General features: G+C 43.3%; 1 protein-coding gene across 2 annotated transcripts; it reads left to right on the top strand.

Moving 5' to 3' along the window:
• Window positions 1-51: 51 nt before the first annotated feature.
• LRRC57 (leucine rich repeat containing 57) lies at window positions 52-11648 on the top strand. Of its 2 annotated transcripts, none has more exons than XM_066631040.1 (6): window positions 52-180; window positions 3981-4161; window positions 4938-5073; window positions 5589-5857; window positions 7633-7818; window positions 9345-11648. In XM_066631040.1, the coding sequence occupies exons 2-6, from the start codon at window positions 4078-4080 to the stop codon at window positions 9384-9386; spliced, it is 717 nt and encodes a 238-aa protein (XP_066487137.1). In that variant the 5' UTR covers window positions 52-180; window positions 3981-4077; the 3' UTR covers window positions 9387-11648. The 2 variants fall into 2 exon arrangements, with proteins under 2 accessions (XP_066487137.1, XP_066487145.1); XM_066631048.1 differs by lacking the exon at window positions 52-180 and adding an exon at window positions 196-303.
• Window positions 11649-12579: the final 931 nt, after the last annotated feature.

Below are 12579 nucleotides of genomic sequence, written 5' to 3'. Positions count from 1 at the left end.
CAGCGCCCTCTCCGGGAGTGACGTCACAGCGGGCACAGCCGCCATGTTGATTGTGGCGGAAGCGCGAAGGGAGAGCTCAGCCGCTTCCTCCTGGCTTCCGCCTTCATCCGGGTCCTGTGACTCTCCGGGGGTGGTTGTGAGGAGAGCTGGTGATGCGGGTTGCTAGGAGGGGAGCAACAGGTGAGGAGTCGTCGGCGCGCCTCTCTGCCTGGCTGGGGGGCTGCAGCTGGTCCCGCCGCCCTGTGCACAGGCTTTAAATGCCTGTATTATTATTTGGCCACAGTCCCCCAGTCTCCCAGCCAGGTGAGCCCTGTGGAGGTGCACGGGGGGGGGGCCAGAACAGGGGCGGGTGCAGGCTGACTCCAGAGCCCAGTACAGCCAGGCGGGTAGACCTGGGCTCCCCCTTGGACATGGAGGTCCATCCACCTGCTGGGTAGACCTGGGCTCCCCTTCTGGCTCTGCCCTCTGGAGCTCCCTCTTCCAGGTGGGTGGGCCTGGGCTCCCAGCTGAGCTCATGGCCTCTGTGGCCGCCTGCTGGGCAGGTAGACCTGGGCATGGAGGCCCATCTACCTGCTGGGTAGCCCTGGCTCCCCTTCTTACTCTGCCCTCTGGAGCAGCCCTTCCAGGTGGGTAGACCTGGGCTCCTGGTTGAACTTTGGTCTCTGTGGCTGAGGTTTGGTGGGTGGGTAGACCTGGGCTCCTGCCCAGGCTTTGGAGCCCAGGTCTACCTGGCAGGTAGACCTGGGCTCCCTTTCTGACTCTGCTTTCTGGAGCAGCCTCTTCCAGATGGGTAGACCTGGATTCTTGGCTGAGCTTATGGCCTCTGTGGCTATTTGCTGGGCAGGTAGACCTGGGCTTCCATTCCAACTCTGTCCTCAGGATTCACCTCTTCCAGGCAGGTAGACCTGGGCTCCCAGGTGAACTTCCACTTCTGTGGCTGGAATTTGCTAGTTGAGTAGACCTGGGCTCTCACCTGGACTTGGAGCCCAGATCTGGGTGGACCTGGGCTCCTGGTTTAGCTTATGACTTCTGTGCCTGTTTGCTAGGCAGGTAGACCTGGGCTCCAACCCAGATCTACCTGCCTGGTAGACCTGGATTCCTAGCTGAGCTTACTGCCTCTGTGACTGTTTGCTGGGTGGGTAGACTCATTCTCACTCTGCCCTCTGAAGCAGCCTCTCCCAGGTGGGTAGACCTGGGCTCACAGTTGAACTTATGGTCTCTGTGGCTGAAATTTGCTGGGTGGGTAGATTTGGGCTTCTGACCAGACTTTTACCCAGAAATACCTGCCTGGTAGACCTGGACTCCTGATTGAACATCCACCTCTGTGGCTGAGATTTGCTAGGTGAATAGACCTGTGCTCCTGCCTGGACCTGGAGGCGAGATCTATCTGCTGGGTAGACCTGGGCTCCTAGTTTAGCTTTTGACTGCCGTGGCTGTTTGCTGGGCAGGTAGACCTGGGCTCCAGCCTGGACTTGTAGCCCAGATCTACCTGCAGGGTAGACCTGGTTTTCCATTCCCAGTGAGCATTCCCGCTGGTGTGACAGTTTGGGGGGGGCATTCACCCATGGCCCCTCCTTGGATCCACCCATGGTCCAGAGACAGAATGGGACAGAGTACCTCTATCTTTAACTGTTGTATAGAAGAGGAAATTCTGAACTAGGTGCAGCTTTTTAAGCCCTTCCATGTTGGACTGCCCCTGCCAAAATTCCCTCTTCTATACAACAGTTGCCGGTAGAGGTATTCTGCCCTCCGTTATATCTGATAACCCTATACCTGTGTGGCCTGCCTCTTCTGTGGCTGTGGGCTGGGAAGTAGTTATTCAGGTTGACTCCAGTGGTTCCACCTCAATGAGAGTGTGTTCAGGGTTGCTGTTGCAGTCTAGCTGAACTCAGTGGGGCTTCCTTCTCAGTCTATGTGCATTGCTTTGGGCTGGCAGTCCCAATAAATTGGTTTCATCTGTTTGTTGATGGAAAAGAGATGCTTTCGGTGCCACTTCTATGCCTGTCTTCTTCGAAGTGAGCCAGTTGAATTCAGTGGCACTTACTCTTGAGCAGAGGTGTAACTAGCATGGAGCCTGAGGGGCATCTGCCCCAAGTGCTATGGGGGGGAGGCGCAGTGTGTAAGACAGTTGCTTCTGCGTTCTCCCTGGAGGAGGAGGCACTGATGGTTTTGTGCTCCCTATTCCTTTTCCTGTGGAGGCTCCGGGTGCCTTGTTTAAATGAATAAATATATCCGAAATGTTTGCATTGTGTTAAGTCTCATTTGGAAGAATTGTGTGGAAAAACAGTATTCCAAGCCTAGATACTGACCTAAGGAAATGGTGTTGAACTTGGATAGGCTCAGTTCTGGTTGCCAGACTGGCTTCAAAAGCAAACATGCTTGAAGTATGGTATATTAGTTTAACATATAGTAAATGTTATGGTTGTAATATTGATGATAACTGTGCAGCATGATTATTTGGTAAGCAAATTGCACTGTGATGAACTGGATTTGTTACTCCCTATTAAGTGTGCAAAGGATTGCACAGTATAGCTCAATTGTGTACATGTTTACTTGAGAGCAAGCACCCATGAATTGAATATGGCTTCTCCTTAGTTTGCAGTATGCTGAGACTATGGGATCAAGTAGAAGCTACATCAACTTATTGATAGCCCAACACTATAATGTCCTTTAATAGACCAGGCTGCCTGTTTATGCTTATATAACCTACCTACCAAAGCTATTTCAACAAGCCTAAATGAGTAATCTTCTTAGACTGAGAGCATAAGCATGCTTACTTGAAAATAAATTGGTTTCAGTAGGGGCTTGCTTCCAGGTGACTATGTTTGGCTGCTTAACACTTCCTCTTTTACATTTTTCTACACGTCCACATGATTCTTTTTTCATGAACTGAATGTCTAGCTTTATCATAATACAACTGAGAAATACAAAAGGTTCAGAGTGTGAATTTGATTGTATTATGCTATGAGCAACAGCTTTGAAATGGAGTACTTCTCAACATGAGCATATTGATAGAACAGTTCACAAAGATTTAAATTCATTCATTCAGTTTAAATGTACAGATCCACCCTTGTTATACATGGATTTTTTATACATGGATTTGACTCAACACGAATGGCCACTGCAAATTATTATTACTATTATTAACAGTATTTATATACCGCTTTTCAACTAAAAGTTAGCAAAGCGGTTTACAGAGAAAAATCAAATAACTAAATGGCTCCCTGTCCCAAAAGGGCTCACAATCTAAAAAGATGCAAATGAATACCAGCAGATAGCCACTAGAACAAACAGTGCTGGGGTGAGGTGGGCCAGTTACTCTCCCCCTTCTAAAAAAAGGAGCACCCACTTGAAAAAGTGCCTCTTACCCAATTAGCAGGGGTTAGCATCTCCAAATGAGATGGAATGTGCTGATCTCTAGAGAAGGGGAAAATACATTGTTTTAAAATCACAGTTTAAAAAAACTGTTATTCTTACTGTAGTAGAGAGACAGTCATGCAACTGATCATCCCATTCTTCAGCTGAGCGAGGCAAAGGCAGGGGGTCCTTTGCATTTCTGATTGCTGACTGCATCTCTACAACAGCAAGAAAAGCTGTTTCTAAACAATTGTAAAGGAACATACTTTTTAATTTTTTAAACTGCTTTTATTTAACACATTTTATGTTATCAGTAGGGAGTCCCAGAATCAAACCCCTGCAGATGTTGAGACACAACCTTATTTCATTAGGAGTAATGGAGGGGCAAGAAACCTGGAAGTGGGTCTTTAAATCTATTTTTCCATTGTTTTTTATCCATGATTTTTTTATCCACTAGGGGTTCTGGAACAGAACCCCAGCGGATAACGAGGGACAACCTGTATATTGCATCTGATGAAATGGACTGTAGTCCGTGAAAGTTATACTGAATCAGCTTTTTGTTGTCAAAGTGTTACAAGACTTTGTCTTCATTTTAAGGATGTTCTAAATTTACATTTCAATAGAAAATAAACTTGCACGACCTGATACAGTGTGAACCAGAGCGACTCAGCGGGACTTGTGCCACAATCATTTGTTAGTTTTTGATACAAGAACGGAAGAATGGGAAACACTGCCTTAAAAGCTCATTTAGAGACAGCCCAGAAAACAGGGGTATTCCAACTAACTGGAAAAGGCATTTCTGAGGTAAAAACAATTCATAAATGATTTGTTCCCAAAGTACAGTCTATTCTATAAAACATGTTTTTTTAAAAAAAAAACTATTATGTGCAACGACAGACATAGAATTATCAGCAAAATGGGATCTAATTAATATATCTGTGTTGGACTCTATACATGTTTTCTTGGAAAGTATCCTACTGAGTTTAGTGAAATGTACGCCTAAGTAAATGTGTATCGGATTGCAGACATAGGGCCCAATCCTATTCAACTTTCCAGCACCCGTGTAGCTGCAATGCAGCCCTGAGATAAGGAAACCAATGTTCCCATACCTTGAGGAGGCTTCTGTGACTGCCTTCCCACCACAGGATGTAGCGCACGTTGCATTGGTACAGCTGCACTGGCACTGGAAAATTGGATAGGATTGGGCCCATAGAGAGTTGTTTCTGAAAAACATGGTATAGGTTTAACATTTTAAAAATAAAATGTAATTTGATAAACCACAGATGCAAGTGGACATCTTGTAGTAATGTTAATTATGCATACTATGTTCTTTGTCCTGATTCTGATGAGCCAGATTTGTTGCACATTCCTTGTTTCAGATAGATAGGGATGTGTGGGGAGAGAATTAGCTTCTCTGATCTCACCACACCATTATTAATTTCTAAACTTCTATCATAGTCTTGTAAATAAGCCTGCAAGAATTAATCACCCACAATTTTTCACTAACTTGTTTGCTTATGTATACTTGAGGTAATTCATGTCTGTGAAACCTTCATATAAAATATTTGTTGCTTTTTCAGTTCCCTGAAGATCTGCAGAAGCTTGCAAGTAATCTCAGAACCATAGATTTGTCAAACAATAAGATCGAGACCCTACCACCACTAATGGGAAAATTCTCTGTGTTGAAAAGCCTGTCTCTAAATCACAACAAACTAAGTATGACCTCTTAAATATCCATCAACTTGTGATACAGAATCCTTTCCTTCCTAAATATCAAAAGGAGCTAACTTTTCTACCCAGTTATGAAATGCTGAGAATTTTTTAAACTGCGTATTCCGTAACAGAGATTTGATTTGTCATCCTTGCAATAACGTGTTGCCAAGGAACTTGAAATTATCTTGTCTTGTTGGAGAGTTCCTGGCTCTCCTGATATAGGCACTTTACTTGATAGCTCGCATTAACAGCTCTCTACATCTCCTTTGTGTTCTCTCTTTCTCTCCCCCCCCCTCCTTTATGCCTCCCCCCCTCACTAGTGTTCCAATGAGCAAGATGGAGCCTGCGCACTAATTCAGGCAGTTGTTGCTTTTCCTCTTTGTCTATTGTAAAAAGAATTGCTGTTTCTCAAATCCAAACACAGGGCGGTGTTGTATTTCACAAAAAGTAATCTTGACATCTTTAGAATGTTTCTTTTTGATCAACTTGATTTATTTCTGTTTATAATCTATTTCTAGCTGTGCTGCCTGAAGAGTTGTGCAAACTGAAAAAACTAGAGACTTTGCATTTGAACAGTAACCAACTGACACAGCTACCTGCTGCTTTTGGTCAGCTTGCAGCACTAAAGACCCTGAGCCTTTCTGGAAATAAATTCCGGACTGTGCCTGCCCAGCTCTGCAGTCTTCGTCATCTAGATGTAGTGGATCTCTCCAGAAATCAGATCCAGAGTGTGCCAGATACAATTGGAGAGCTGCAGACCATTGAACTGAATTTGAATCAGAACCAGGTTTGGAAACTGATTTTGTAGATCTGCATTATTAAAAGAGAGTTTTCAACACAGTTCTTAGATACTACAGCCTTGTTCTGCCAGTAAATTTAACAGATTCTTATTGCTTTTTTTTTACCCTGATGGATAATTCTCCTGCATGGGTGTTCTCTGCTTTAACAGAATTCTCCATTTTTTAAAGTAAATGTTGGTATCTTAAGATTAATGATTTCAACATTACACCCTTGTACTAACATTCCATTGTAATGTCAGACATGCGTCGCAAATAATGACATTGGAGGCAGTTTACTGGGGGGGGCATTGTGATTGGGGGATATTTTGTTGCTTACTACTATAACAGAACATGATTTGAACTTGTATTGTGTGGACAGGTACCATGCCATAGCTTTGTGCAGATAGAAACATTATAATTTGATGAACGACATTAGGAATTTATATCCAGTACTGAACTGAGGCTAGACTTGATGGGAGATGTACCTGCACTAGCGATTTAGAGTTTTAGGGCATGTTCTCAGGATGCATGCTTGTGGCTACCCTGCTGAAGCTAAGTGGGCCCACCTCACCCCAGCACTGTCTGTTCTAGTGGCAGTCTGCTGGTATTCATTTGCATCTTTTTAGATTGTGAGCCCTTTTGGGACAGGGAGCCATTTACGTTATTTGATTTTTCTCTGTAAACCGCTTTGTGAACTTTTAGTTGAAAAGCGGTATATAAATACTGTTGATTGTTGATTGATTAGACCCTGGATGGGTGACTGCTTCCATGATACAAGAAAGGAAATAAATGAAACATTTATTCAGTCAAATGTTTAGATCGAATTCTCTCTTCTTTCCTACAATAGGAATGTAATTTCAATGGAGAACTTGTAAGTAGAGGTTAACACTTTAGCCTGCTTATTGAAAATTCAAAGCCCTGTGGTTTGTAAATGTACAAATTTTGCGAAGAGTCATAATGATCAACCTGGAATTCTGTAGCCTAACTCCTAGTGCCAGTTGCTGTTGCAATGACTTTGTTCCCCATTGCAGCTTCATCTGTATTCCTATGTTGCATATTGACCTTTCTTTGTTAAGTAAGCCAGGTTCTCAGAAACTGGCTGTTTGTGCATAGTTGCATTTTAGTCTGGGTCTAAATGTGTGCATATTCAGCACTTACCTGTTGCAGCATCAAGAGTCTTGGGTCAATGGATTATGGATTATCTGAGAGAGTTTGAGCCACAGTAAGTCCTTTCAGGGCGATGGGGAGGGAGTGATGCGATCCCCAGGATTGCATCGCTAAGGGGGCTGCAGGGACTGGCATGCACTTACCAGTTCCTGCTGCAGCCTCCGGAGGGTGCGGGGAGCCCTGCACAACCGTCTGCAGGGCTCTTAAAGCTTAGAAAATGAAAGCACAGCGATTGTGCTCTGCTTCTGAAAAACCAGAAGTGGAGCATGATTGTTCTGGTTTCACTTTCTAAGCTTTGGGGAGCCCTGTGGATGGTTGCGCAGGGCTTCACGCACCCCTGGGAGGCTGCTGCAGGGACTGGTAAGTAAATGCCAGTCCCTGTGCCCCCCTTAGCGATGCGATCCTGGGGATCATGTTGCTGCCTCTCCCCTGCCCCTTGTCCGCCCCTTAAGGGGGCAGAGGCTAGGGCCCTCAGGCTGGGGCATTGTGTGGCTTCCAGGCCCTGGATTATGGGATACATCGTGGCAGAACTTTAAATTGAGTGGGTGTGGAGACCTACATACAACAATGACAGAACAGTAATTTTTTTTCCCTTTCTTCTTTTGATGTATGATAGATTTCCCAGATCTCATCGCAGCTTTCCCACTGTCCCCGCCTCAAAGTCCTGCGTCTGGAAGAGAACTGTCTAGAGCTAAGTATGCTCCCTCAGAGTATTCTCAGTGACTCTCAGATTTCTCTACTTGCTGTAGAGGGCAATCTCTTTGAGATCAAGAAACTCAGAGAACTGGATGGTTACGACAAGGTTTGTTGGAAAAATTATACTCAGTTTTCCTGTTTTGTCTCAAATGTAGTATTAGGCATTCAGAAAATGAGGGTTCTGCTAGTGGATTAAGTCAGAAAAAGGTACATGGAGACCTTTTGATTTTGGACTAGGAAACACCATACTTTTTTGGTCTTGTTTGTTGCATAAGCCCGTAATGCAGGGCTTTTCAGACTGGGGTGTTGCAACACCCCAGCCTGTGGACCCTGGCCTGTTTCCCCTTAAGGGACGGGGGTAGCCAGGAGGCAGGGAGGAGGCAGCAGCGTGATCCCCAGCATCATGCCACTCGGGGGCTGCAAGGGCTTGGGTACACTTACCAGAGCCTCCTGCAGCCTCCCAGGGGTGAGGGGTGCCCTGCGTGGCTGTCTGCAGGGCTCCCCAGTGCTTCAAAAGTGAAAGTGGAGCGACTGCTTTTGCTAAACCAGGCTTATGCAACAAACAAGACCAAAAAAGTATGGTGTTTTCTAGTCCAAAACCAAAAGGTCTCCATGTACCTTTTTCTGACTTAATCCACTAGCTCTTAATCCACTGCCCCCCCCCCCCCCCCCGCAAAAATGTACTGTGGGTTTCAAACTCCCTGGGAGTTTGAAAACCTCAGGCATAATGGTTTAAGTGTTCTTAAAATTTCCTGGCTGTTTGCCTCTTTGTGAATCCTTGTCCTTTCCATTTCCAAGGCATGTCAGTGGTGCATTCTTATAGCTGGTTATTTAAGCCCCTGTGTCCCTCCAAAGCAATGCGATTCTGGTGATAGCATCACTGCCTCCCACCCTCCCCACCCCTTAAGGTTGCAGAGACCAGGACTCTCTGGCTGGGGTCTTACGACTGCCACAGCCATATCCCATGATGTTCAGCAAATAAAGTTACTCAAAATGTGTCTCCCAAAATGTGTCCTAAGTGAAAAGGAGTTATTCAAGCTGTGAATCACCTACATAATAGCAAAGAAGTTGGGGTGGGGAGAGAAATGGTGGGTCAGATCTGGCACTTCATCTAACTGATTAGCATACTATAGTCATTGATAGCCACTGGTAGTAAATGGTGGATCAACTGCAATGTAGAAAAACTGGAAATGAGTGTGTTGTACTTATTGGGACTTATCTGAATAAATGTTGGAATTCTACCTTCATCACAGTTCGTTTCTGGCACTTACTGTAAAAGCATAGGAGCTGCCTTGCAGAGTCAAACCATTGGTCCATTCAGTAACTGGCAGCAGCTCTCCAGGGTTTTGGACAGCTATTTTCTTCTGTCCTACCTCAAGATGGCAGTAATTGAACCTGAGATCTTAACTGGCAAAGCAAGTACTCTAGTGATCTGCCTGCTTCTGCAGTCTATAAAAGGACTATGGTTTGTTTGTCCTATCAGAATTTGATACTATCCTGCATATGAATAAGGAATAAATAACCTAAGAAAATATGCTGGAAAGATGATAGCTTCAGAAGTTCCAGTGTGATATGTTTCAAATTTTGGTTCTGCTTTTTTTTTTCAAAAATCTTAATTTTGTATCTTTTTAGTATATGGAGAGATTCACAGCCACCAAGAAAAAGTTTGCCTGATGGACTGCTCTGTATCTTAATGAAGGAAGAGTCAACAAGAGATGTGGTACATGGATCCTATGTGCTGCTTAACCTACTGGGAGAATGTCTTTATTGATACCAAGAAAACAGTAGCCACAGATTGAAGTGGTCTGATACGTTGTCACTAAGGTGACCTGAAACTAATCCAGGGAGAAGTGAAACGAGCCTGGCCATAGCTTTACAGCCAGCAGAATCGAACACTTCTGCTTATGCAAGTCTCCATCCTCAGGGGTTATGACAGATCAGGAGAAATGTTGTATCATAATACTTGAACTGCACAGGCTTTTTCATGCTGGCAGCAGCCTCACAGTTTAAGTGAAGAGGATGAAGGAATGGGTTATCTGTCTGGGGAATACAACCTTGGTCTGTACCCTAGCAAGTGTTACTAGATTTTACTGTACATGGCAAAGTAATCTCTCTTTGCTGTAAATGTTATACTGTAAAGGAAGCTGACCCTTTAAAATTGTTTTATGAAGCACAAATAGTTAGAGCTATTAGCCAGCTTCAAACTTGTCAGTTTCATGTCAATAGCATGAATGGCTTGTCTTCCACTTGATAGAGAAATGCACTACAGCTCACCTGAGCATGCTGATACATTACAGTTCTGTCATGTATGCTAAGTGCACTATTTGGCAGAAGAGCAAACACAACAGTTTCTTGTTAACTGCATTACTGCCTTATGCAAAGCACCCGAGAAGGCTGAATATGGAGCTACTCTGAATATGCATATTTTTACTGAAGAAAACTTATATCCACAATTGTCTTAAGCTTTTTGGCATCTTTTGATTTAATGTATAAATTTACACTATATAATCTGACCAGAAAAATAAACACATGTACAGCTAGAGTACTATATTCTTTAGGGTAGTGGTGGTGTTCATGGCTGAACACAGTCACGTTCTGGCAACTCCTGCGACGCCGCTGGAACCAGCCGTATTGGCCTCTGCCTTTCCATTGGACCATTTCAGTGACGTGGAGAGGGGGGATTTGCTGCATGGGTAACAGTCTATCCTCCATACCTGCTTTACCCAGGCTTCGCGCACTGGAGAGGACACTCTGTTCCAGAACTACCATTCAGAGCGTGACACCATAGTCTTCCAAGACTGAAGGATGCCAACAGTAGTGGTGGTATGCAGAGACCATTTGTTCTGCTCAATACAATAAAGCCCTGATTGAATAGAGTGGCAGATTTGCTCAGATACATGCAGGTGCTGACTTCCAGTATAGCAAATAACTGTTGAAAAAGTTAATGACAGCCCCAGCTTGGCTGTGACCTTGGTGCTGAGCTGGTCTGTTCAGTCAGATTTGGAACCTTCAGCTAGTTGTTGAAGGGGATCTGCTATGATACCCAACCCAGGTAAGTTTAGTCTTAACATTTATCCTGAAAACCTAGGTCAACTTATTTTTTAAACAAGTTTAATTGATAATTTTAACTTGCATAAGTAAGATTGGAACTTAATGAAAACATTTATCAGAACGGGTAATTACCTTGTTGAAATATTGTTTACTGGCCCAATATGTCAAGGGAGCTGCCAGTCAAAAAAATTTGGGAACCATTGTCCTATCCAATGTAATTTCATTGAAAACCTGCAAGTGTTTTGGAGAAGGCATTCTATCATAGCCATCTCCCAGTACTGATTGTCCCTTTGGCTAGTTCTGTACAATTTATAAAATGTCAAGTTTGTTCTAGTTGTGCAGGTTATCAAGTTGTATTTAGACAATTTTATATCAAGATAACAAATTGTAGAGAGTAGCTTAGACCTCCCAGGAAGTGTAAATTCCTCTTAATATTTAAGTATGAAATCCAGGAAACTAGGCAACTCATTTGTTCTTACTCCTTAGTATGTATATCTGTCCAACTTCATTTCAAACACTTCTAAAAGGGTTTACCTTTCCACTTGTACATAAGGCATTGTTGTAAATAGTTGTACAGATTTTGGGTCCCATCTGAATTATGGAAATTAAAGAATTGTACATACAATGAAGGGTTAGGACCCATAGAGATTGTCCATTTCCAGGGTAAAACAAGAGTAGCAAAGAGCTTAAGGAATCAAGTACAGCAAAGTAAACACTTGATCTGCCTCTTGTCTAGAGGGTAGAGCCTCCATTTGCCTGAAGATTAACATCCACAAGGTCGCCAGTTCGAGGCCACTGGCACCGTGCGACCTTGAAGCAGCTGACAAGCTGAAGCCGAGCTATTCCATCTGCTCTGAGCGTGGGAGGATGGAGGCCAGATCGGAATGAAACACCTTGAATGTAGTGGTTCTTGAAAGAAAGAACCTTCTTTCAAATTGTAAAAATCCCTATTTAATAAGGGATTTAAATAAAGCCTGCCTATGTAAACCGCCTTGAATAAAGTCTTGAATAAAGACCAAGAAAGGCGGTATATAAATACTGTGTATATTATATTATTCTTGTCATGAACAGTTTAGGCTTCAGTGTGCAAATTTATCCTTTGAATTCACTTACCATAGCTTGGGCCAATAAGCAGCCTGATGACTCATAGTAGTGAGTAAGAGGTCATCTACCCTTATGCTACACAGCCATTTTCAAAAAACAGGATATTATAACTTTGCAGGTCTGACAGGTGGAAGACCTTTCAGTAGAAGTTAAGCTGCAGTTAGTAACTAGTTTAACTGTATTGCTCTACATATATTAGTAACTGGATTTCATAAATACCATTCAAATTATTTCAGAAAGAAAACAAGACATTGATAAATTAGGTTTATGCAGTCTGGCAAGTATAATGAAAAAACCTGAGGCATTCAAATCACATTACAGCTCATAGGGAATATAGAAAGCATCTGGCCCTGCAGTACAGTTTAAGACTCCATCTTTAGTTCCAACACAAGTAGAATATACTATCCAAAAATTAAGTCCTCTGTCACAATGAAACACATTGGATATGGTTTCTTTCCAAAGATAATCTACAGTGATCGAATATGCATTCAACAGCAATGCTTTATTCAACTTAGACTTGGAGGAACTTTGTATTTCTAGATGGACTAGCGAGGTCTAACATGTGTGTTCTTCCATTCTTAGCACAGTCAATATTAGACATTTTGTTGGTATGTTTCACTTACCAATTGTAAACAAGTTTTGATTTTTTCTACCCTACATAGAAACTGCTACTTGACAAGATTGTTAGGTTAAAATTCATTACAAGTTATGC

Source organism: Tiliqua scincoides, chromosome 1 (assembly GCF_035046505.1).
Source record: "Tiliqua scincoides isolate rTilSci1 chromosome 1, rTilSci1.hap2, whole genome shotgun sequence".
In the NCBI taxonomy this organism is placed as follows: Eukaryota; Metazoa; Chordata; class Lepidosauria; order Squamata; family Scincidae; genus Tiliqua; species Tiliqua scincoides.
The sequence above is the reverse complement of the archived record's forward strand: the minus strand, read 5'-3'. Positions and strand labels throughout refer to the sequence as shown.

What these genes read in the sequence shown, in the direction of transcription:
- LRRC57 (XM_066631040.1), top strand. Translation starts at nt 4,078, where the DNA reads ATGGGAAACACTGCCTTAAAAGCTCATTTAGAGACAGCCCAGAAAACA. An exon ending in CTGGAAAAGGCATTTCTGAG is followed by an intron (nt 4,162 to 4,937) that starts GTAAAAACAATT and finishes TTGCTTTTTCAG; the next exon opens with TTCCCTGAAGATCTGCAGAA. An exon ending in AACTGGATGGTTACGACAAG is followed by an intron (nt 7,819 to 9,344) that starts GTTTGTTGGAAA and finishes GTATCTTTTTAG; the next exon opens with TATATGGAGAGATTCACAGC.